The sequence below is a fragment of the Chiloscyllium punctatum genome, chromosome 8, assembly GCF_047496795.1.
Source record: "Chiloscyllium punctatum isolate Juve2018m chromosome 8, sChiPun1.3, whole genome shotgun sequence".
NCBI lineage: Eukaryota > Metazoa > Chordata > Chondrichthyes > Orectolobiformes > Hemiscylliidae > Chiloscyllium > Chiloscyllium punctatum.
The window spans coordinates 68,565,066-68,590,179 of NC_092746.1; the positions used below are offsets into that span (position 1 = coordinate 68,565,066).

The 25,114-nt window shown below is 40.7% G+C and overlaps 1 protein-coding gene across 6 annotated transcripts in view; it reads right to left on the reverse strand.

Annotated features, from left to right (window-relative positions):
* Positions 1–6,916: 6,916 nt before the first annotated feature.
* The window catches only part of LOC140480614 (DNA-binding protein SATB1-like), a 129,462-nt gene continuing 111,264 nt past the window's right edge, over positions 6,917–25,114 (reverse strand). For all 6 annotated transcript variants that reach the window (XM_072575723.1, XM_072575728.1, XM_072575724.1 and 3 more), the window contains 2 exons: positions 11,770–11,973; positions 6,917–8,718 (listed from right to left, as the gene is read on the reverse strand). In XM_072575723.1, coding sequence (XP_072431824.1) covers positions 8,260–8,718; positions 11,770–11,973 — 663 coding nt within the window. In that variant the 3' untranslated portion in view covers positions 6,917–8,259. The remainder of the gene's footprint in view (positions 8,719–11,769; positions 11,974–25,114) is intronic.

Consider the following 25,114-nt stretch of genomic DNA (forward strand, 5'->3'; position numbering starts at 1 on the left):
ATAGACCATTCCTATGCTGTTTATTCTTTGTAAGTGACCTGTTATCACATCAATGGTAATGAATTTTAGCTTTGTTTTTGTGACTGGTATTGGCTAAATGTCTTTTGTTCTCTGTTTACTAACTTCCTGCTTTGTTAAATTGACATGCTCTTTTTGTTGCCCTCTGTGGAAAGTTTTCTTGAATGAAGAACTCTGAAAGATCAAACCTGTAAATCCACTGTCTCTGCAGCTACTTCCTTTAATGTTTTTAACAGATGCAGGTCATAAGAATGTCAGGATTTGTAGCTTCTTCTTCCTATTCTCTTTACCAAATATCTTTTTCTAAAACATTGGCAAAAATTGTGTCTTTGGGCAGCCACATCTATCAAGCTCTGTCACTGTCCAAAGCACCCTTCATTGAGCTTAACAGAAAGGATACTGAGGTTCTGCATTGATAACAATGGGCATAATCTACCTGCACAAAGCTTATTGTGCACATTCCCAGAAAGGCGTTGTCTGTCCCATCCTCAATAATGTCCAGTGGAAAACAGATGGATGCACAATCATCATTATGGTTAGTGCCATGAATTCGACAAAATATTTCAGGAAGATTTTGGAATGTTTAAATGAACACAGAAGAAAGAATGTGTCAGAAGAAATATTTTCATGTCTATACACACTGAATTGACAGCACTGCTATATATTATCTGGAGCTTAGAAGGAGAGCCTATATGAATGAAACATACAAGATTCTGAAGGAGTTACGTCAGTTAGATGTTGAGATAATGTTTCTACTGTTTGGGGAATCTGAGGCTGTGGGTCCAATCAGTTAGGACTGAAATTACAAATACTTACTCAAAGAGCTGTGAATCTTTAGAATTGTCTGGCCCAGAGCTTTATGAAATTTCTTATATTGAATACATTTAAGGATGGGATAGGTAGATTTTTAATCTCTTTGGGAATTGAGGGATAATGGGGAACAGGCAGTAAAGTTGAGTTGATACAAAATCAATTATGAGCACATTGAGAGGCAAAGCAAGTTCAATGGACTATATGGTCTACTCCTGCTCCTATTTCCTGTGTAATGTAGATGATTAATGAATGAAAGTTTCTTGATGTGTCATTTCAGAAAAGTGCTAAAGTAAATCAGATAAAATTGGAAATTGGAATAAATAATAATTTTTTTTCCTATCTTTCCTATGGCAGAGTGACAATAGCATCCAGGCCACAAAACTTAAAATAATACGTGGCAGACTTAATACATTGGTGCAGTATTGAATTGTACATGAGACCATATAATACACTTTTATTCAAAGGCAGAACTATTCTTGTTTATAGTTTCTCATTTTATAATTACGGCTACCTTTTGTCAGTGTTACATTTCAGTTATTTCTTATTTCAGATGTTTGCTGCAAATGGTGAATTCCCTAATTGGAATCGAGGTAAGGTATAACAGTGGAGAAAGTGGAGGACTGCAGATGCTGGAGATCAGAGTCAAGAGTGTGGTGCTGGAAAAACACAGCAGGTCAAGCACCATCCGAGGAGCAAGAAAATTGACGTTTCGGGCAAAAGCCCTTCATCAGGAATGAGGCTTGTGAGCTAAGAGGATGGAGAGATAAATGGGAGAGGTGTGGACCTGGGGAGAAGGTAGCTGAGAGTGTAATAGGTAGGTGGAGGTGGGGTATGATGGTGATAGGTCAGAGAGGGAGGTGGAGCAGATAGGTGGGAAGGAAGATGGACAGGTAGAACAGGTGATGAGGGTGGTGCTGAGTTGGAAGGTTGGATCTGGGATAAGGTGGGGGGAGGGGAAATGAGGAAACTGGTGAAATCCACAATGATGCTGTGGGGTTGGAGGGTCCCAAGGCAAAAGATGAGGTATTCTCCCTCCAAGAATTGGGTGGTTAGGGAGTGGCGATGGAGGAGGCCCAGGACCTACATGTTCTTGGCAAAGTGGAAGGGGGAGTTAAAGTGTTCGTCCATGGGGCAGTGGGGTGGTTGGTGCGGGTGTCCCGGAGATGTTCTCTGAAGTGTTTTGCAAGTAGGCGTCCTGTTTCCCCGATGTAGAGGAGACCACATTGGGAGCAAAGATACAGTAAATGACGTGTGAGGATGCAGGTAAAACTCTGATGGATGTGGAAGGCTCCTTTGGGGCCTTGGATAGAGGTGACGAGATAGGTGTGGGCATAGGTTTTCAAATTCCTGCAGTGGCAGGGGAAGGTGCCAGGATGGGAGGGTGGGTTAGTGGGGGGTGTGGACCTGACAAGATAGTCGTGAAGGGAATGGTCTTTATGGAACACAGATAGGGGTGGGGAGGGAAATATATCTCTGGTGGTAGAGTCCATGTGTAGGTGCCAGAAGTGGCGGAGAATGATATGATGTATACGAAGGTTGGTGAGGTGGAAGATGAGGACCAGGGGGATTCTGTCCTTGTTGCAGTTGGAGGGGTGGGGTTTGAGAGCGGAGGTGCAGGAAGTGAATATGACACTGGGCCTTGTGTAACTAATAAGTGTTTTCTAAAGTTTACTGCTCCGTTCAGAACCTAATTTTTGCACATTAACTGTGCAATTTTTGAATTAGATCTGTATAACATAGCACAGATCTTGATCCCTTTCCTCATGCTGGATCTCTTACATTAGTTGAGCTAACAGTGTGATGTAGTTGTGCATTCTGGAAGCCACATATATTCACACATAGAGCACTGTTCTTTGCAGACAGAAAGAACATTTACGTTTATTTGGTGATAAAAGATTCACCTAAGATTAACAAGCTTGGAAAGACAATGGGGCCAGGTTGATATATATATATATATATTTATATATACATACTGAGTAAGTTTTGAGCAGCAGAGTAGAATAATTGATATGTGCTATCATATTACATGTATACTAATTACTTGATGGCTAGATAACAGCAAAACCTGGAATGTTTTCTATCTCTCTCTCTCTCTCTCTCCAACTCCCCTCCCCCCCACCACCCCCCCACCGACCGATTCATCCTCATCCTCCTGTCAGTTAGTGCCCTACACAATGCAAACTGGGCAACAACAACTCACCAAGACCTCAAAGGCATATTTTTGTTGCTGCTCTGGATAAGGGATAACAATTAAAACTAAACTTGGTCCCAGGTTAAACATTTAACAAGTCAAAGACTCTAAGGATTTTTAAATTGCATAGCCTCTGTTTATCCTGTCTGTATTAGACACTATCATTTTTAAATGTTTTGCAAAGTTATGCATTGTTCTTAACCCTTTGGAACAAAATTTCAGCAGGCCAAATATGACTGACAAACGTTAAGCTGAAACTTAAATCTTGTTTTGATTTTTATGTTTTTTCTGGAACTTGCATTCACCTTTATATTAAACATAACCAATTTGACTGACCACTCTTCACCACCCCTTACAGTCCATCAATCACGAACATTCTGAATCATGCCAAAATAGTCCTCACTATCCTCTGTCAATTACAAGATTGATTATTCATCACTTATCAGTCAAACTGTATCGTGATATTGGTCACAGGTAAGAAGACTATATTGTGATGCCTATGGTGGAGTCAAAATTAATTCTCCAGCGTCAACGCTCCAGGATGAGGTTCTGGTGATAAGCAAAGGTTATGTGTACAGCCTTTAACAAAATCACAAAAAGATTCTAGGTGAATATCTTACCTCAGCAAATCCCATTCCATGTAACTCATCCTTTATTAATCCCTTCCATCTTAGATACCAGTTTTGCAAATCACTCTGTGTATAGAACAATAGAGCGAAGAACAGGCCCTTCGGCCCTCGATGTATACTTCTTCAGAAAGAAACACTTTTAAGGTGTTATTGGATGGACTTCATAGCAGACTTCAATCAACTCTTAAATCAGTAACAACTTAAATTTTCTGATTTAAACTCAATTTTTTTAGCACCAAATTCCCGCTTTGCTGTGTATTGCTTTCTTAAAGCAATTCACTAATTCAATAAAACATGACAGATTTAACAGGGATAGATTAGTTTCAGGAGCTCATCACCCAGTAATAAGTATCAAAGTTATGTGCAGCAGTCACTTCTCAGTAGTTCCTCTGCTGGGAAGATAGCTTCCTCTGCTGGGAAAATAGCTTCTCTAATGTAAATACACCACCAGAAGAAGGGCAATATGGAGTACATCAACATAGAAGTTCAAGTGTTTACCAAAAGTTGAAGTGGTCTTTCTCTCCAAGTGAGCAATAAGAGATTCATTTTAAAAGCAGCTTGCAATGCAGCTTTAGAAATAAAGACACTGCTGGATTCAAAAAAAAGCACACAAGAATGAAGAATTCTGTCAGTTTGACCCCTATTATTCCATTCATCCATACTGGGCCTAATCCATTAATATATGGGTAGGTAGCAAGTGGGAAACTATTTTATTTGGATACTGTATTGTTGTCAGGTCAAGCATAAATGATTTTAAAACTATTATTTACTTCAGCAGGAACAAAAGATGAACTCATCATTAGCAATATGGTTAATACCATTTTGATGCATATTTCAATGGTTCTGCTTTTAGGGGAAGTGGGGTAGGGGTAATATCACTGGATTATTAATCTGGAGGTCCATGGGTGACCATGAAATGATTGTGAACTATAAAAAGAACTGGTTCACTAATGCACCTTAGGCAATAAACTGTGATGTCAGTTCAGAGTCAAATAGATCATGGCTCACTCTTTACTGGCCTCTGAAAGTATGCTGAGAAGCCACTCAGTTGTATCTAATCGCTAAAACACCGAAGTGAAAACTTAAATTGAAGGACAAGTTGGTCAACTGAGGCATCAATAATGCACAGTCATTCCTGTTAACCTTTCAAATGCCTCCTAACATCTAGGTACTTGTGACAAAATTGGTAGAGTTGCCCCACAGACGAGTTTGACATATGCATACCTAGCAGACACCACCATTACAATATCAGAAGTAGCAGTGCAGTGGTATATAATTGGAAGGGAGTTGCCCTGGGAATCCTCAACATTAATTTGGATCCCATGATTTCTCATGACATCAGGTTAACATGCACAAATAAATCTCCTGCTCAATACAGCCTACCTCTGCTTGGCTAATGAATCAGCAGTCCTCTATGTTGAAAATCAGTTGAAGGGAACAGAGGGTGATGGGTTACAGAATACAGTCTGGGAACTTCAATGTCCATTGCCGAGAGTGACTCAGTAGCACTGCTAGTGACCATGTTTGTTGTGTCCTAAGGGTCATAGCTGCTAAACGAGGGGTCTGCAGCACATGATGAGGGAAGCACTTACTTGATGTTGCCCTCTCTAAATTACCTTTCACAGGTGCACCTATCCATGACAATACTGGTAGAAGAGAGAGCACTGCTCAGTCCTTGTGTAGGCAAGGACTGGTCTTCACTTTTCAAATACCCTCCACTATTTTATGTCTTATTCACACCATGGTAAATGGGATAATTTCTGAACAGATCAGACAGCTCAGGACTGAGCATCCATGAGATGCTGGCCACCAGCAGCAGCATCTGAATTGTATTGGATTACAATCTGTAACCACGTATCTCTTGAAATCTATCAGTGCTGACAAAATTCCAGTTGAAGACTTGTGCTTCAGAATTAGCTGCACCTCCAACCAAACTATTCCAGGAAAATGATAATACTTGCAACTATCTTGTAATGTAGAAAATTGCCCGTGTACAAAAAGCAGGATGGTTACAATCAAGCCAATTACCATCCTATCATTCCACTCTCGCTCATCAGTAAAATTATGGGAGGGGTGGTCAACTGTGCTAACAAGCAACGTCTGTTCAATAATTATCTGTTCTGAAGCTTAGTTTGAATTCTACCTGTGCCACTAAGTTCCTGACCTCATTATAGCCTTGGTTCAAGCTGGACAAGTGGAACTGAACTCCAGAGATAAGATAGAAGTGTCTGCTCTTTACATCAAGACAGCATTTGACTGAAAATGGCATCAAGAAGCCCAAGCAAAAGTGGAGTTAATAGCAATTTGGGAAAACTTTCCACTTGTTGGAGTCATACCTAGTAAAAAGGAAGATGGTTGCAGTTGTTGGAGGTCAATTATCTCTATCCCAGGACATCACTTCAGAAGTTCCTCAGGATAGTGCCCTAGGTTCAAACATCTTCAGCTGCTCTATCAATGACTTTCCTTCCCCACTACTTGGGCTTGGGGTTATCATTGACCCAAAACTAAATTAGACTAGATATCTAAATACTGTGGTTACAAGAGTAGATCAGAGGCTAGGAATTATATGGTAATTAACTCACTTGCTGTTTCACCAAGACCTGTCCACTATCTACAAAGCACAAGTTGGGAGTGTGATGGAATGCTCTTCCCCTGCCTGGATGGGTGTAGCTCCAACAACACGCAATAGGCTCAACAGTTCCCAGACAAATCAGCTCCCCTAACTGGCATCTGATCCACAATCTTCAAAATTCACTCACTTCACCACCATCGCATGGTGACAGCAGTGTGTTCCATCTATGAAGTGCACTGCAGCAAACCAAGGCTCATCAATGAGTACCTTTTAACCCCAAGGCCTCTACCATCTTGAAGGACAAGGGCAGAAGAGGCTTTGGAACACCACTACTTGACAATTACGCTTTAAGCAATATATCTTCCTAACTTTTTCTATATTGCTGTTCCTTGGAATTGGTGTTACAGTGGATAAACTTCCTGTTCTTTTACTTCTGGGACTGGGCAAAGAACTGATCTGAATTAATTCACTGTATGGAGAATATTCAAAGTAAAGTCGGTTCATATCTAGTCAGTGTTCTAAAATATGATTAAGTTTGCTTTAGGTTAATCTACAATCTCACTTAAAAAGACCACAAGGACTTCAATTATAAGTAATGTGTTAAGTATCTGCACATCAAAAATAGCCATAAATAAGCAATGTATTGGCTAACAATTATACTTCAATAATAATGAAGATAGAAACAAACAAGTATTATCATATTATACAAAGATAGTTTAATTGTGCGATTAACAATTAATAACCATCCCCTTTTGAACATTTTTGCATAAAGAAAACCTGTGATGCTTTAAAAAAAAGTCTAACATGGTCAGGTTTAACAAAATAATTTGTGATCTCATAGTTCCACATCGCAATATAACTCAGAAAAACAGGTACACTTGTGATCTTCATACAGAAATTTATACTGAAAAAAGCTTCAATCCATTGTAAACTGAAGGAAGACACATTGCAACACATCTATTTTTCTGTGAAGTTTATAAGTTATCTAATGTATTTTATTTTTTATTGACCTATATTCATTTGCATGATGGTTTAACATTAATATAGAAAATTGCATACACCATAAAGAGTGAAGCCCATGGTATGAATTGCTTTGATAACATACAGCAGTTTTTAGGCAAATTTTAAAGCACAATTTTTCAATTGAAACTTTTAAGACACTTTGTATCACTGCCCATCAAAATACATTTATAAATAGAAAAAGTCAGTATGAAAAAGCACTATGTTACATGTAACAGAAAATTCAAAAAATTAATTACATCATGTGGCTAACTTTTCTGAAAATAAATAATCTAGACTACACAAAGTTTAAAAAAAAGTTGTGTTTCACATTTTAAAATCAGGTAATGACAAGACTCAAAGTTACAGTGATTGCTCTCTTGCAGAATAATTGAATGATGGCAGTGCCATATTACACAAGGCAATTATTGGCATATTTTCCATTAACGCTGCATTTTACAGCGAGCAGTTTCTTCATTTTTTTTGCAACTTTAACAATATATAGCTAAGCACAAAGTATTCTCATTTGTAATTTTGTTAATTTTGAAAAGGCCAGATTTTCCTTTTAAGTTGCAAGAAACATACTGGTTTGGGTGGAGAATTGAAACTGAAGTGTTTGATCCATTCAGAACTGGCTATCCTGTGATCAGTTGTGGAAAGCTTCTGAATGAGCACTTTAAGTTTAACAGCTAATACAGTCAAACATCATACAGTGTCAGTTTCCTCTGTTGATGTGCCGTACAAAAACTGTCATTAATCAGTAAACAGCAGTTACAAAAAATGTTCAAGGCAATCCCAAATACTTCATATGTAGCTGCTTGTTTGCTTGAAAGAAAAAATGAAAAACTTCTAGTGCAGTCTGCATTATCCACAGGAGATTTGTTCAGTCTTTTATTGGGACTCTTTATATTTATTTGTGCAAGTTTGTAAAGACAAATTGGTCTTTCTGATGAATAATGCAGGAAACAAGACGGGTTTTCATGTAATTATACATCTGTGGCACAGTTACAAAAAAAAATGTTCATATGATATCAGGGTCAGTCTTTTGGTTCCTGATCAGGATCTAAGTTATTTGTAGTCCCTTCTCCAGACAATGTCTCTTCCACTTTAACTGAATATATTTCTTTTGAACTTTTGCCTTCCTCGCTTTCCTCTGAGTCCTCCGAGTCTTCCAGCAATTCCTCTTTTTCATACTCAGCCACATCCACCTCCAAACCTGCATGGTCCTTCAGCTTACCATGATGCTTTAGATGGTAACGTTGGTTTTGAAAAAACTTTATGATGGTATACTTGGGCAGGTCAAGTTGAGCTGACAGTGTCTGAATTGCTTCTTCATCTGGGTACAAACCCACATCTTGAATAAAGCTCTGTAAGATCCCCAGGGCTTCGACAGAAATTTTAGTGCGAGATCTGGGCTTATGCCGGCTCTCATCTTCTGATTCTGCTGGTGTTGATGTTGGTTGTTTAGGTGCAAGTCGGGGTGCTGCTGGCTGTTGCTATAAGCAAAAATAACTAATCAATAGACTGTTCATCACACATTATCGTGTTAGCATCATTGAAATGCTGAAATATGCTAAAACAACTTATATACATGATTGGAACTAACGACATAGGAAGGGAAAAGGATGAGATTCTGAAGGGAGAATATAGAAAGTTAGGCAGGAATTTAAAAAGGAGGTCCTCGAGGGTAGTAATATCTGGATTACTCACAGTGCTGCGAGCTAATGAGAGTAGGAATAGGACAATACAGCAGATGAATGCGTGGCTGAGGAGTTGGTGCAGGGAGAAGGGTTCACATTTTTGGATTATTGAAATATCTTCTGGGGTGGAGGTGACCTGTACAAGAAGGATAGATTGTGCCTGAATAGGAAAGGACTAAAACACTGGCAGGGAGATTTGCTCGAGCTGCTCGGGAGGATTTAAACTAGTAAGGTTGTTGGGGGGGTTGGGACCCAGGGGGATAGCAAGGAAAGAGATCAATCTGAGACTGGTACAGTTGGGAAAAGGAGCAAGTCAAACAATCAGGACAGGCAGAAACAAAGCAGAGAACAAGGTAGGACTGATAAATTAAACTGCATTTACTTCAATGCAAAAGGCCTAACAGGGAAGGCAGATGAACTCAGGGCACTCAGGGAACATGGGACTGGGGTATTAGAGCAATTACAGAAGCGTGACTCAGGGATGGACAGGACTGGCAGCTTAATGTTCCAGCATACAAATGCTACAGTAAGGGGAGAGCAAGAGAGGAGGGGAGTGGTATTTTTGATAAGGGATAGCATTACAATCATACCCAGGGAGGATATTCCTGGAAATACATCCAGGAAAGGTATTTAAGTGGAACTGAGAAATAGGAAAGGGATGGTCACCTTATTGAGATTGTATTATAGACCTTCTAATAATCAGCAGGAAATTGAGAAACAAACTTGTAAGGAGATTTCAAGTATCAGTCAAGGAAAGGTTGGTAGGTGTAGGGAAAGCAGGATGACTAAAGAAATTGAGGGCTTGGTTAACAAAAAGAAGGAAGCATATGTCAGGTATAGATAAGATAGATCGAATGAATTAATAGAAAATATGAAGGCTGTAGGAGTATACTAAAAATAGAAATTAGGAGGGCAAAAAGGGGACATGAGATAGTTTTGGCAAATGGGGTTAAGGAGAATCCAAAGGGTTTTTACAAATACATTAAGGACAAAAGGGTAACTAGGGAGAGAATAATGCCCCTTAAAGATCAACAAGGCGGCCTATGTGTTGAGCCGCAGGAATGAGGGAGATACTAAAAGTGTATTTTGCCTCAGTGTTTACTGTGGAGAAGGACATGGAAGATACAGAATGTGGGGAAACAGATGATATCTTGAAAAATGTCCATGTCACTTTTGGATATCTTAAAACGTATAAAAGTGAATAAATCTCCAGGACCTGATCAGGTGTATTCTTGCATTCTGTGGGAAGCTAGGGAAGTGATTGCTGGGCCCCTTCCTGAGATATTTGTATCATTGAAAGTCACAGGTTAGGTGCCAGAAGACTGGAGGTTGGCTAACATGGTGCCACTTTTTAAGAAAGGTGGTAAAGGAAAGCCAGGGTACTATAGACCGGTGAGCTTGAAATCAGTGGCAGGCCAGTTGTTGGAGGGAATCCTGAGGGACAGCATTTACATATACTTGATTCCTGAAGAAGGGCTTATGCCCGAAACGTCGATTCTCCTGCTCCTTGGATGCTGCCTGACCTGCTGCGCTTTTCCAGCAACACATTTTCAGCTCTGATCTCCAGCATCTGCAGTCCTCACTTTCTCCCATATACTTGGAAAGGCAAGGACTGATTAGGGATAGTCAGCACAGCTCAGTGTATGGGAAATCATGTCTCATGAACTTGACTGAGTTTTTTGAAGAAGTAACAAAGAGGATTGATAAGGGCAGAGCATTGGACTGACCAGTGGTGTGCCACAAGGATCAGTGCTGGGTCCACTGCTTTTCATCATTTACATATATTATTTGGATGTGAACATAGGAGGTATATTTAGTAAGTTTGCAGATGACACCAAAATTGGAGACGTAGTGGACAGCGAAGAAGGTTACCTCGCAGTATAATGGGATCTTGGTCGGATGGGTCAATGGGCTGAGGCATGGCAGGTGGAGTTTAATTTAGATAAATGCGAGGTGCTGCATTTTGTAAAGACAAATTTAGCAGCACTTATAAACTTAATGGTAAGGTCCTAGGGAGTGTTGCTGAACAAAGAGACCTTGCAGCGCAGGTTAATAGTTCCTTGAAAGTAGAGTCGCAGGTAGGTAGGATAGTGAAGAAGGCGTTCAGTAGGCTTTCTCTTCTTGGTCAAAGAATTTAGTATCGGTATTGGGAGGTCATGTTGCGGCTGTACAGGACATTGGTTAGGTCACTTTTGGAATATTACATGCAATTCTGGTCTCCTTTGTATCGGAAAGATGTTGTGAAACTTGAAAGGGTTCAGAATGGATTTACGAGGCTGATGAGTGACCTTATGGAGGTTTATAAAATCATGAAGAGCATGGATAGACAAGGTCTTTTCCCTGTGGTAGTAAAGTCCAGAACTAAAGGGCAAATGTTTAGGGTGAGAGAGGAAAGAAATAAAAGCGACCTATGGGGCAGCTTTTTCACATAGAGGGTGGTGCGTGTATGGAATGAGCTGCCAGAGGAAGTGGTAGAGGCTAGTACGTTAGCAACATTTAAAAGGCAAATGGATGGGTATATGAATAGGAAGGGTTTAGAAGGATATGGGCCAAGTTCTGGCAAATGAGACTAGAATAGTTCAGGATATCTGGTTGGCATGGATGAGTTGGAACCAAAGGGTCTGTTTCCGTGCTGTACATCTCTATGACTCAATGACTCCAGGTGTTTTAATCCCATTGTTTTGGCCTTAGTTCAATGCAGAAGACACAGGAGTACTTATTTCTTTGACAGGTTTCATGTTAAAACAGCAATTCATCAAACTGTTATCAATTAGCAGTATGTGGTTTTCATAAGCTAAAACCTTTCCTAGGGATTGTCTTATAGATTACTCAGTAAGGTATACTAACCTGAATTGGCTCTGCAGAAACATGAAGGATGTGGGATGGTCGGTCTCCATGGTGATGGATCATGTTGCTTTCTTGCTCATAAATGGCATCTCTCTCAGCCTGAGGAAGGCTCAAGAACCTCCTGATCATTGATAAGTTTTCCCAAAGAGTCCTATTCTCTGGGGAGGGGTCTTCTTTCCAACGTAGCAGTTCACATAACCACCCCTTGGTAGAAGAATGTGAATAGAGCAAGACACATTAGTTTCCCACCTTATTCTCAGCACAATTTATCAAATTATCCCAAAGAATAAGTAACCATTGAAAGTAACACATGAACAAAAGGAAAAATCCTGCATTTATATAATAAATTTCAATGTTTCAGGGAGTCCCTAAGCATCTTCCAACTCTACAAATTCTCTTGGAGATTACAGTCATGGTTGTAATGTGGGGAACTGTGACAGCCAACATACTCGCAGTAAAACCCCTCAAAACAGCAGTCAAATGGTGACCAGATAGCCTGCTTTATCTGATTTTGGTTGAGAAATCACTACTGGTAGAACACAAGGGTGGTCTCCTTTGTTCACCTTCTAAATACTGCCATGGGATATTAAATGTCGTCTTAAGAGGGCAACTTGTGCCTTGGTTTAACGTGTCATATAAAAGTAGCACCTCGGACAGAGCAGTACTCCCTTGGTATTTTGTGCTCAAATGCATTGCAGTGGGACTTGAGCCTACAACTTTCTGACTGAGATCTAAGAGTCTATAATTCAAAACATCTGTTTGGGTACAAATTGAAATGCTGTTGGCAGGAGACCAACCAGCAACTGAACTGCTCACAGCCTGCAACAGTGCAGAAAACATTATGGTTAAAATTGGAACTTTGCTAACAAATCAACAATAACAAAAATAATATTTAAAAATTCCCAGTAAAAATCAAAATCATTAACAATGGCAGAGTGACTCCGTAGTTAGGAGGCCTCACAGCACCAGGGACCCATGTTCGATTCTAGCCTCGGGTGACTTTCTGTGTGGAGTTTGCATGCTCTCCCCCTGTCGGTATGGGTTTCCTCCCACAGTCCAAAGTTATGCAGGTTAGGCAGCTTAGCAATGCTAACTTGCCCCTTGCCCCGTAGTGATTAGGTATGCACAGGCTAGCCATGGGAAATCTGGGGGTTAGGGGAATGAGGTGGGTGACTGAGCCTGGGTGGGAAGCTTTATTGAGGGTCGGTGCAGACTCGTAGGGATTCTAAGATTCTAATGGGAAGAAGTGGTATAGTGGTAATGTCATTGGATTAACAATTCAGAAGCCCAGGCTAATGCTCTGGGGACACTGGTTCAAATCATGCAATGACAGCTGGTAGAATTTAAACTCAATCGATAATTTTAAAATGAACTCCCTTCCTAACAGCACAATAGGTATCCCTACACCCCATGGGGTACATTGGTTCAAGACATCAGATCAAAACAATGGACTCAAATGCACTGAGCAAAGAGAGATGGGCAATTAATGCTGGCTTACCCAGCATCACCTATGTTCTGTGAACTGATAAAAAAAATGCTGTACACTATTTGATTCATAGATGTAACCTTATCTTAAGAAGAATGCATTACAACATAGAATGTAGAACATATATGACATACGGTCCTTTGGCCATCGATGTTGTGCCGACCTTTTATACTACTCTTAAGATCAAACTAACTTACATACTCTTTATTTGCCTATCCACTTAAATGTCCCTAATGTATCTGACTTTACTACCACTGCTGGCAGTGCATTCCACTACTCTCTGTGTAAAGAACCTACCTCTGACATCTCCGCTAAACCTTCCTCCAACTGCATTAAAATTATGACCCCTCTTGGAATTGATTCAGGCAAAAGTATTCGGTCTATTGAGCCTATTTGTACCACATAACCCAGATACAGTTATAATGTAATTTTCATTGCTCTGAAAGGCAATTCCAGAATAGGTGTTGTACTTCTTAGGTCAATTGTCCTTCATACCATAGCTGAAGAACCTGAACAACGATTATTGTTACAGACCGCGTTTGATAACAGCAATCTACATTCTCTGGTAACAGATTCTCTTACAATCCTGCACTATTACCTGCAAAGTCTCTCAAAAACCCCTGCATCAATCTGTCACCATCTCCTTAGATTTATATGCTACCCCTTTGTAATGTTATTAGCAGCTGGATTTCCTCTATCAAGGCAGGAAACTGTAGTTAGAATTCCTTCCAGATCCCGAACCCATCCCCATTTGAAAATCGTCTCTCTTTGCAATTTTGATTGGGAACCCTCTTAACAGAGATGGAGGCATGTTCCTTGTCCAAATACGGGTCATGAAAAGACTCTCAACTGTAGAATGAAACAACACTGGAGGCAGCCATTTCATCACATGTGAGCATGACATGCCTCATTTACCTCATCCAACTTTCCTGTAGCCCTGCAGATGTCCACTTTTTAAAAAAATTTCATCAACAATATTGACCTTTAGGAATGTTGAAGGGACCCACAATGATTCCAGCATCCTTGTTATTACAATAGAATAGTAAAAATTGTTCATGTTGATTTTGACATACTTTACAAGATTCATATTTTTTGGTAGTTCCAGTTATCTGTTGGGGCACTATTTGTGGTTCTTCGTATTGTCCTAGTTACCAGACTTATGCTCTTTTTAACTCATGCAAATTCTTTCTCTCAGTCTCTCAATAACTTGGTTCGACTGGGCCTGTGTTCACTAGAGTTTAGAAGGATGACAGGGAATCTGATTGAAATGTATAAAATTCTAACAGTACTGGACAGACCAGATAGAACCAGGGGTCACAGTCTCAGGATACAGAGTGGATCATTTAGGACTGAGATGGAGTAAAACGTCTTCACTCAAATATAGTGAACTTGTGCAATTCTCTCCCAAAGGCTGTGGATGCCAAGCCACCAAATATATTCAAGAAAGAGATAGATAATATTTCAGTTATTAAAGACAATAAGGGGTACGGGAAGGAAGTGAGAATATGGCATTGACACAGAATTAGTCATGATCATATTGAATAGTGGAGCAGTTTTTAAGGACTGAATAGCCCACTGTTGTTCCTAGTTTCCATGCTTTAAAGGTAATCACATCCCCAATTAGCTGAATGTTGTGCTCTCCACCACTTACCTTGGTCTTTTTTGCCATTTTTGTGGACCATCTTCTCTTAGGGAAGGATTAAATGAGGTGGAAGTGGCTGGCATAACTATGAATGCTAGTGCAGGTGCAGGAAATCTGAGGTGTCCCGAGTGATTGAATAGATGGTGCAGAAGCCATGTGAGTTTAGTGGTGTGGACTAGCGTTAGGTTTAGGGGTTATTGGGTGGGTGAGAGCAAGTGAGGGAAGTTGTTGCGTGGCATAGTAAGACCATGAGCCTTGGTGAAGATGGGTGTTGTAGTAGAGATAGTGTGACTGTGAGGTAGCAAAAAGAAGAAAGTGGCACTTAATCTCATAAAGCAGTGAAAGTAACTGAGCTTCTCCCTGCATAGTTGGGCATTCCTCAAACTACACTGACCTGGGTGGCAATCTCAGACTAGGCTGGCAGGATATGGTGGCATGGTCTCCTCTCCTGGTCCTGAGGGAGAAGGATAGCTGTCCCTTGTAACGCTCAGTCCACCATGAGGTCTGTGTTCCCTCTAAGTTTTGTGTCTGCACATTCTGTGCATTGACTTCTGGTTTCAGTAGCAGCTGCTGTGCAGGGACCTCGTAGATCTGCACAGCAGGAAAAAGATATACAAAGAACATCGCTTGAACAAACTGAAGTGTCAACTTCTCTTGTCCAAAACATCTGTATCAATTGTTAGGAAATGTTCAGGGCTGCCCAGATTGACATTGTTCACAGCCTGACATGGTGCGTGGCTGAGCTGTAAAGATGCTGCCAACACTGGAATCTTGAAGGTCTTGTTAGTGGTGAGCACTGCTGCCTATGGCCAGTGTTAGGAAATGACAAATGCGATGCCATAGGATGTAGTGCATAGGTAATAAAGTTAGCTTGGGGAGATAGTGTGAGAATTCTTGTTAGGCCTCAGGGAGAGAAAACCTCCAACGCAACTCACTAATATCAAAAGTTAGCCAATTTCTGATCAAATTCAGCCCCTTGAAATGTATGCTATACTGAAGATTTTTTTGTTTATACACTATTATTCTATTTCTAAAACATTACTATTACAAGCAAACCTTCAATGTTATCATTGCATTCACGGTTAAAAGGAGCTGACTGACTGGCTTTATTTTCTCGGTGTGTTCTGAAAGTTTACTGCCAAGCCAGTTAAAATAGTGTCTGTGGCATTTGCTGCTGTTTAAAGCTCAATGTTGATAGATCTAGTTATAATTTTTCATCAACTGAAGTAAACAGCTGGAAATCTGTCGACCAGAGTGTAAGTTAAAATCTCCAGTCTCTCTGTTTATGTAATGTAAAGGCAATATGAAAGTTGAATGTTTTAATAAAATATTTCTTCCAAAGCTTACATAGGCTTCTTTTCTGATATTGGTAATGGTTTTTGATTGACATCACATTAAAGGGAAATCAAGCCATTGAGGTAGCTGAGTTAAATTCTATTACATAGTTAGGCCCTTGCTGTAGTATTATACCCAATTAAGGAAGGATATTGGGAAGTACATCATTCTAGTAAATAATTGCTGTATGTTCTTCATTTCCTTGACATCTTTCTTAAAGCTTGATGCCAGAATTAGACAGAATATTCTAGGTACAGTCTAGGGACTAATTGTAGCTGCTGAGATGGATAGCTTAAGTCAGAAATTTCCCAACTCACTGGCCTACCTCAGTAAATTGAGCCAACAAGCCATCAGGTTTTTGCTCCAAGTTGGGGATCTGAGTACAGGATAGAGTTATACAGCATGGAAACAGACCTTTCTGTCCAACTAGTCCATGTCGACCATGTTCCCAAACCAAACTAGTCCCACTTTCCTGCATTTAGCCCCTATCCCTCAAACCTTTCCTTTTCGTCTTCGTAAAAACCAGAGGAAATTCACAAAGAACGCCTGCAACTAAGGTTTAAGTTGCAAAATCCACGCTACTCTCATTCCATCATTTTTGTTAGTCGCACTCATTGATCCTGGAAAGAATTGCTAGGAAGACACCAGACTTTGCGAGAGCTAGTTAATAGATTATAGGCCCTCTAGACTGCACATTCCCTCAGCTCCTTTCCACCCAACATGGATCTTAACATCCCATGTCAATTCAACATTCCCAGCACATCCCATGGCCTTCCAAACCAACTCAGTGATCCCACCCAACCCCAATACACCAAGTCTCAACCATGTGAAGATCTCACAAGCCAAGTGAAGAGGAAATAACATACAATCCAAATATCTATGAAAGCTCTCACTCTGTACATTTTCTGAAAAAGCTTCCATTCATGTAGCCAATTCAAAGTTTTAAAATCATAACTGGTTAATCTCTTGTAAAATCAAACTCTTATTCATTCCTCACATAAAAAATCCTTTAGACACTTCTTTAAGCTTTCAATTTTCTTTTTCACTCATGGCACAGGTGCAATGCTGGCTGGACCATCCTTACTTGCCCTTGAGAAGGTGGAGGTGAGCTGCCTTCTTGAACCACTGCAGACTATATGTTGTAGCTTGATCCACAATGTCCTGAGAGAGGGAATTCCAGGATATTAACCCAATGATATTGAAGGAATGGTGATATATTTAAGAAGGAATTATATGTTAGGTATAGGTAACTTGAGGTCAAGTGAATCTCTTGAAGAGTATAAGGGAAATCAGGAGGGCAAAACAGGATATGAGATAGCCTTGGCAGGTAAGGTTAAGGATAATCTAAAGAGATTCTGTAGGGATATTTAGGCAAGTGAGTAACTAAGGAGAGAATAGGCCCCCCTAAGGATCAACAAGGTTGTCTACATGTGAAACTACAGGAGATGGGAGATATACTAAACAAATATTTCACATTAGTCTTTACTGTGGAGAAAAAAAATTGAGGCTAGGGAACATAGGCAATTAAATATTGATGTCTTGACAACAGTCCACATTACAGAAGAGAAAGTGCTGGAATATTAAAAAAAATTAAAGGTGGATAAATCTCTGGGATCCAGAACATGTATCCCATGACGTGGTGGGAAGTTAAGGAAGGAATTGAGAGGCCCCTAGTGGAGATATTATCTACAGCCATAGGTGAAGTGCCAGTGGACTGGAGGGTGACTATGTTGTGCCTCGGAACTACAGATATGTGAGTCTGACATCAGTCGTGTGTAAGTTATAGAGTCATAGAGATGTACAGCACAGAAACAGACCCTTCAGTCCAACTCGTTCATGCTGACCAGATATCCCAATCCAATCTAGGCTCACTTGCCAGCACTTGGCTCATATCCCTCCAAACCGTACCTATTCATATCCTCATTCAGATGCCTTTTAAATGTTGCAATTGTACTAGCCTCCACCACTTCTCGTTTTGTACATGCACCACCCTCTATATCAAAAAGGTGCTCCTTAGGTCTCTTTTATATCTTTACCCTCTCATCTTAAACCTACGCCCTCTAGTTCTGGACTCCCCCACCCCAGGGAAAAGACTTTGTTGATTTATCGTATCCATGTCCCTCATGATTTTATAAGCCTCATCCTCCGGTGCTCCAGGGAAAACAGCCCCAGCCTATTCAACCTCTCCCTATAGCTCAAATGTCCGTACAGCTGCAACATGACCTCCCAAGTTCTGTACTCAGTACTCTGACCAATAAAGGAAAGCATACCAAATGCCTTCTTCACTATCCTATCTACCTGCAACCCTACGTTCCATATGCTATGAACCTGCACTCCAAGGTCTCTTTGTTCAGCAACACTCCCATTAAGTGTATAAGTCCTGCCAAGATTTTCTTTTCCAAATTGTTGGAAGGAATTGTGGACATAGGATTTACATGCATTTGGAAAAGCAAAGACTGATTATGGATAGTCAGCATGGGTTTGTGTATGGGAAATCATGTCTCACAAACTTAACTGAGTTTTTTGAGGGCATAACCAAAAAGATTATGAGGGCAGAGCGGTAGACATTGTCTGCACAGACTTTAGTAAAACATTTGACAAGGTTCTGCACAATAGAATAATTAGTAAAGTTAGATCACATGGGATTCAGGGAGAGTTTGCCAATTGGATACAAAATTGGCTTGACGGTTGGAGACAGAGGGTGCTGTAGAGGGTTGCCTTTCAGACTGGAGGCCTGTAACCAGTGTGTTCTGCAGGGATCAATGCTGGGTTCACGTTTGTTTGTCATTTATATAAACAGTTTAGATGAGAATTTAGGAGACACACTTAGAAAGTTTGCAGACGACACCAGAGTTGTTGGTATAGTTGACAATGAAGAAGGCTATCTAAGATTACAAAGGGATCTTGATCAATTGGGCCAATAGGCTGAGGAGTGACAGATGGAGTTTAATTTGGATAAATGCAAGGTATTGCATTTTGGTAAAATAGACAAGGCTGAGACTTGGAGTTAATGGTAGGGCCAGCAAGTCTGGTAGGTGTAGGGAATACTGGATGACGAGAGAAATTGAGGTTTTAGTCAAGAATAAGAAAGAAGCATATGTCAGTTACAGACAGTAGGGTCGACTGAATTCCCAAAAGAATATGAAGGCAGTAGGAGTATACATAAGAGGGAAATCAGGAGAGCAAAAAGGGGGCATGAGATAGCTTTGGCAAATAGGGTTAAGGAGAGTCCAAGGGATTCTACAAATACATTAAGGACAAAAGGTTAACTCGGGAGAGAATAGGACCCCTTAAAGATCAGCAAGGGCATCTATGTGAGGAACCGCAGGAGATGGGGGAGATAGTCAATGAGTATTTTGCATCAATATTTACTATGGAGAAGGATATGGAAAATAGAAAACGTAGAGAAACAAATAGTGCTATCTTTGTCCATATTAGAGAGGAGGATATGGTGGATGTCTTGAAATGCATAAAAGTAGATAAATCCCCAGGAACTGATCAGGTTTACTGTATTACTCTGTAGGAAGTGAGGGAAGTGATTGCTGGGCCCCTTGCTGAAATATTTATCATTGATAGTCACAGGTGAGGTGCCGGAAGACTGGAGGTTGTCTAACTTAGTGCCACTATTTAAGAAAGGTGGTAAGGAAAATCCAAGGAACTATAGACCAGTCAGCCTGACATCAGTGGTGGACAAAGTGTTGGAGGGAATCCTGAGGGATAGGATTTACATGTATTTGGAAAAGCAAGGACTGATTAGGGATAGTCAACATGGATTTGTGCGTGGGAAATGAACTTGATTGAGCTTTTTGAGTAAGTAACAAAGAGGATTGATGAGGGCAAAGTAGTGGTCGTGATCTGTGTGGGCTTCAGTAAGCTGTTCAACAAGATTCCACATGGTAGACTGGTTAGTAAGGTTAGCTCACACGGAAGAGAGGAAGAACTAGCTATTTGGATACAGAACTGGCTCAAAAGTAGAAGACAGAGGGTGGTGGTGGAGGGTTGCCTTTCAGACTGGAGGCCTGTGACCAGTGGTATGTGACAAGGATCGGTGCTGGGTCAACTGCTTTTCATCATTTACATAAATGATTTGGATGTGAGCATAGGAAGTATAGTTAGTAAGTTTGCAGATGACACCAAAATTGGAGGTGTAATGGACAGCGAAGAATGTTACCTCAGATTACAACGGGATCTTGATCAGATGGGTCAGTGGGCTGAGAAGTGGCAGATGAGAATTTAGGAGACATGCTTAGAAAGTTTGCAGATGACAGCAGAGTTGTTGGTATAGTTGACAATGAAGAAGGCTATCTAAGATGGAGTTTAATTTAGAAAACCTGAGGTGCTGAACTTTGAAAAGGCAAATCAGGGCAAGACTTATACACTTAATGGTAAGGTCCTGGGGAATGTCGCTGAACAAAGAGACCTTGGAGTGCAGGTTCAAAGCTCCTAAGTGGATTTGCAGGTGGATAGGATAGCGAAGGTGTTTGTAATGCCTGCCTTTGTTGGCAAAGCACTGAGAATAGGAGTTGGGAAGTCACATTGTGGTTGTACAGGACATTGGTTAGGCCACTTTTGGTATATTGCATGCAATTCTGGTCTCCAGAATTGGAAGGATATTGTAAAACTTGAAAGGGTTCAGAAAAGATTTACAAGGTTGTTGCCAGGACTGGAGGGTTTGAGCTATACGGGGTGTCCCTGTAGAGGTTTATAAAAGCATGAAGGGCATGGATCGGGTAAATAGACAATGTCTTTTCCCCAGGATAGGGGAAAACTAGAGGGCATAGGTTTAATATGAGAAGGGAATGACTTAAAAGGAATCTAAAGGGCAATATGTCACATGGAGTGTGGTTTAGATTAGATTTCGTACAGTATGGAAACAGGCCCTTCAGCCCAACAAGTTCACATCGACCCGCTGAAGGGTAACCCACTCAGACCTTTTCCCCAGCCCTGTGTTTATCCCTGACTAATGTATCCAGCGTTATGGGCAATTAAGCATAGCCAATTCACCTGACCTGCACATCTTTGGATTGCGGGAGGAAACCGAAGCACCCAGAGGAAACCCACGCAGACATGGGGAGAATGTGCAAACTCACACAGACATTCGCCTAAGGTGGTAATCGAACGCGGTCCCTGGTGCTGTGAGGCTGCAGTGCTAACCACTGAGCCACCGTGCTGCCCAGTTCCATACACGCATGTACGGTGCACGTATGGAATGAGCTGCCAGAGGATGGTTATATAAATAGGAAGGGTTGAGAGGGATATTGACCAAACTCTAGCAAATGGGTCTAGATTTATTTAGGATATCTGGTCTGAATGTATGAGTTGGATTGAAGGATCTGTTTTCGTGCTGTATATCTTTATGACTCTATATCAATTCAGTGACAACAATAACAGGTCAGAAGCTAGGAGTATTGTGGTGAGTAAGTCACCTCCTGACTCGCCTATGCCTGTGAAACACAATGTGAACACAGCACCACCTGCTCTGATAGTTTCAGCTTTCGAAACTCAGTCAGTCTTTTTGACATGACATTGTGTGAACTGGTAAAAGAGGTGAATGGATTTCTAGGTGCTCTATAGAAGATACTGATTGGGAAGGCAAAGAGATCAGGATTAATTTATAAAGATACTGAATACAGAGGAAGCTCGATTATCCAAATATCAAATCTTTGAATATCCAAAGGAGATTTTGAGGTCCCGATAGAAACATTACATCAAAGAGTGTTTCCAACACTGATCGCGCCTTTTGTTTACAATGATTAAAAACAAACTTGGTTTACTGAAATACTGAGAACAGTCCTGGACATCGATGAGAGCCCAGGCACTGTCTCCAAATGATTGTCTTCCCGCTCTCTCTCTCACTCTCTCTCTCTCTCCCCACACTTTCCCTGGAGTTCTACACAGGGATGTACCTAAACCACCCCTTCCTGGGTGGATGATGGGTGGAACAGAGGCAGACGGGGCGGCGTGGTTGCAGGTGCCGGGGGTGGGGGTGTTGAACTGGGCAGGGTTAGGGGGGTCACCAGGGGGCAGGGCTGGGGGGCTCAGATGATGGCGGGGTTGGACGCGGTTGGGGGGGGTGTCGGATGGGATGAGGGGGCTTGCACTCTGTGTGCTGCTGCCTCGTCTCCTGAACGGGTAGCGGACTTAGCAAGTGCTCGCTGTGTCAATCCCATTGACTTGATTGGGGCGGGTTGGGGGGGAGGGTGTGGTGGTGGGGAAGCTTCAGCAATGCTGCAGGTCCCTTACACACAAGTATGTGTCTCTGCTCAGAAACAAATCCTGAGAGAGAGAGGGAGCAAGGCAGGCAGACCGAGGAAAAAGGAAACTTCAGAGGACAGGCATTGAATCAATTAACCAAATGAAATAGTGCCCGCCCATCTCATTCAGATAATCGAGGTTTCTTTGTACACTGGCCGCACCAGTTATATTGCATTCTTCTTTACAGAAAGCATATTGGGGTCATGGAAAAGACACAGAATAAACTTGCTAATATGATGTTGGAGGTAACAGGATGTGATTAGAATGACAGTACTGAATAAATAATGTCTATTTACTGATGTAGAAAGAGTTAAGCAAAGATTCAATTGTAAAACCTAAATGCCTGGTTGGGTTGTCCAGTGGATGAATAATTCAAGCAATGAATTAGTAACAAGGGACAAAAAGATATAGATTAATTCGAGTGTTATAGTGTTCTAATGTTCCCAATACCAAGGTTAATTGGAATACACCATGACCAATAAAATATCAGTTGAATCACACTTTTTAAGAGGAATATGGCAAATACTTGAAGATAGATGTTTGATAGAGCAAAAACAGCTCTGTTATGGAACGTAATGGCCAAATGACATACTTATGCATCAAATATCTATATTATAAACATCACAGGCTTTTCCCTACTGTATTATTCACATTTTTACCCTTACGTTTTAAATCTCACGTCAAGCAAATATGCAGAATATATACTAGTCATATTATTTAACAATTAGAGACATTTATCTCTTTTCTTAAGATTCTTGTTCCTTTCCATGTTGCATTGAATAAAGTGCAACAGAATGACAAATGGAAATATCACACAGGTTGTACATTTTAATAAAAAGAGTCCATGGGACAACTGTTAGGCTATTAACAAACATGGTCTTAGTCCAAGTTCTATAACTCTCACAACAGGAGAACATCCAGTTCAATAGACGGTCTAATTACTATGTCAGTTCGTTGGTGTATTGTCTCTCCTATCTTGAGAATTTCCTACAAATAAACTGCAAAATATAGACTTTGACGTCAGCTGTGATTAGTGAAATAGAATTGTCAGAACAAGATTGGCAGGTGTAATGGTGATGATCAACTATTTCCTTTTACCCTTCTTTCTTACATTGGATAGTACCATAATATCTGAATTACGGAAATATTAAGCCTTGATTTTAATTCAGGATGACAATTAGGCAGCATCTGAGGGCTCAGATCTGCAGTCCCGATTACTCTATTAGTGTGCAGCATTGATAGGTTTTTTTCTATTTTGTGTTTTCACTCAATACCTCTATCTCCGTATTAACTAGAACATCACAGGATGAAGGGGCAGAAGAAAGCCAGTCAGCTCATTAAGTCTGCTCCACCATTCAGTGAGATCACAGCTGACTGGAAAATCTTAACTCCACTTCTCTACCTTTCCTCATAACCCTTAATTCCCTTACTGATTGAAAAGCTGTCTATCTCAGCCTGAAATATACAATCGGTGTAGAAACAGACCCTTCGGCCCTACAAGTCCACACTGACCCTCCGCAGAGTAACTCACACAGACCCATTCCTCTACCCTATTACCCTACATTTCCCCTGACTAATGCTACACATCCCTGAACACTATGGGTGATTTAGCACGGTCAATTCACCTGACCCGCACATCTTTGGACTGTGGGAGAAAACCGGAGCACCCAGAGGAAACCCACTCAGACACAGGGAGAATGTGCAAACTTCACACAAACAGTCACCCGAGGCTGGAACTGAATCCGGGTCCCTGGCACTGTGAGGCAACAGTGCTAACCACTGAGCCACTGTGCCACCCCCAATAAGCCAACTTCCACAGCCCTCTGTGGTCAAGAATTAAAAGGATTCACTACCCTCAGAGAAGAAATTCCTCATCTCATAGAAATATCTCAATAATGCCATCAGAAAAAACTTTCCTACTTTCAGCTAAGTGTTTTGTTGACCAAGGCAAAGATGAATTGATAATGATCATTAAATTTGTATCCAAACTGAACTGGGCAATTTCAAATTATGCTGGAAAGAGTACTAGCTCTAAACTAGCTCATTGAGGAAGGGCGTTTTGCTTCATGTCCCAATTCCAAATAAAGTATTTTGCTTCATTTCACACAAAAACTTTTATGCTATACATAAACTATACCTCAATAAAAGTGATGCTTGAGTTGTCCCAGCCTTGCCCTGTACTAACATTCATCATAATCCAGTTATTATTTGGGTCATACTGCTCTCGCTCCTTGCTAATGTTATTGTGTGAAATGTTCGTTTAGCAACAAAGCATCACAGGGCTAAAGAGAGAACTGACACAAATGTCATTAATTCATCTACAAGTCATTTGTCAGGCACCATAAAGTTAGTTTTCAGTTTTTTCGGACTCACCACCTCAGTTTCTCTCACCAAATAAATTTGCTGTTTCCTTCCTACTCATCAAAATTCTGTGGTTCCTCAGTGTCATTCATCAAATTCAAAACCACTGAAGTAATTATTTGTCCAACAAACCCAGAAATAAACACTATAGCCTACGGTTACTCCGATCTCATAAGTGATATTAATCAGCAGTTCTTGACCTTGTAACAAACAAGAGTGTATTTTTAATACGCCACAATTGCTCAAAAATGTGCAGTAAATGCAAT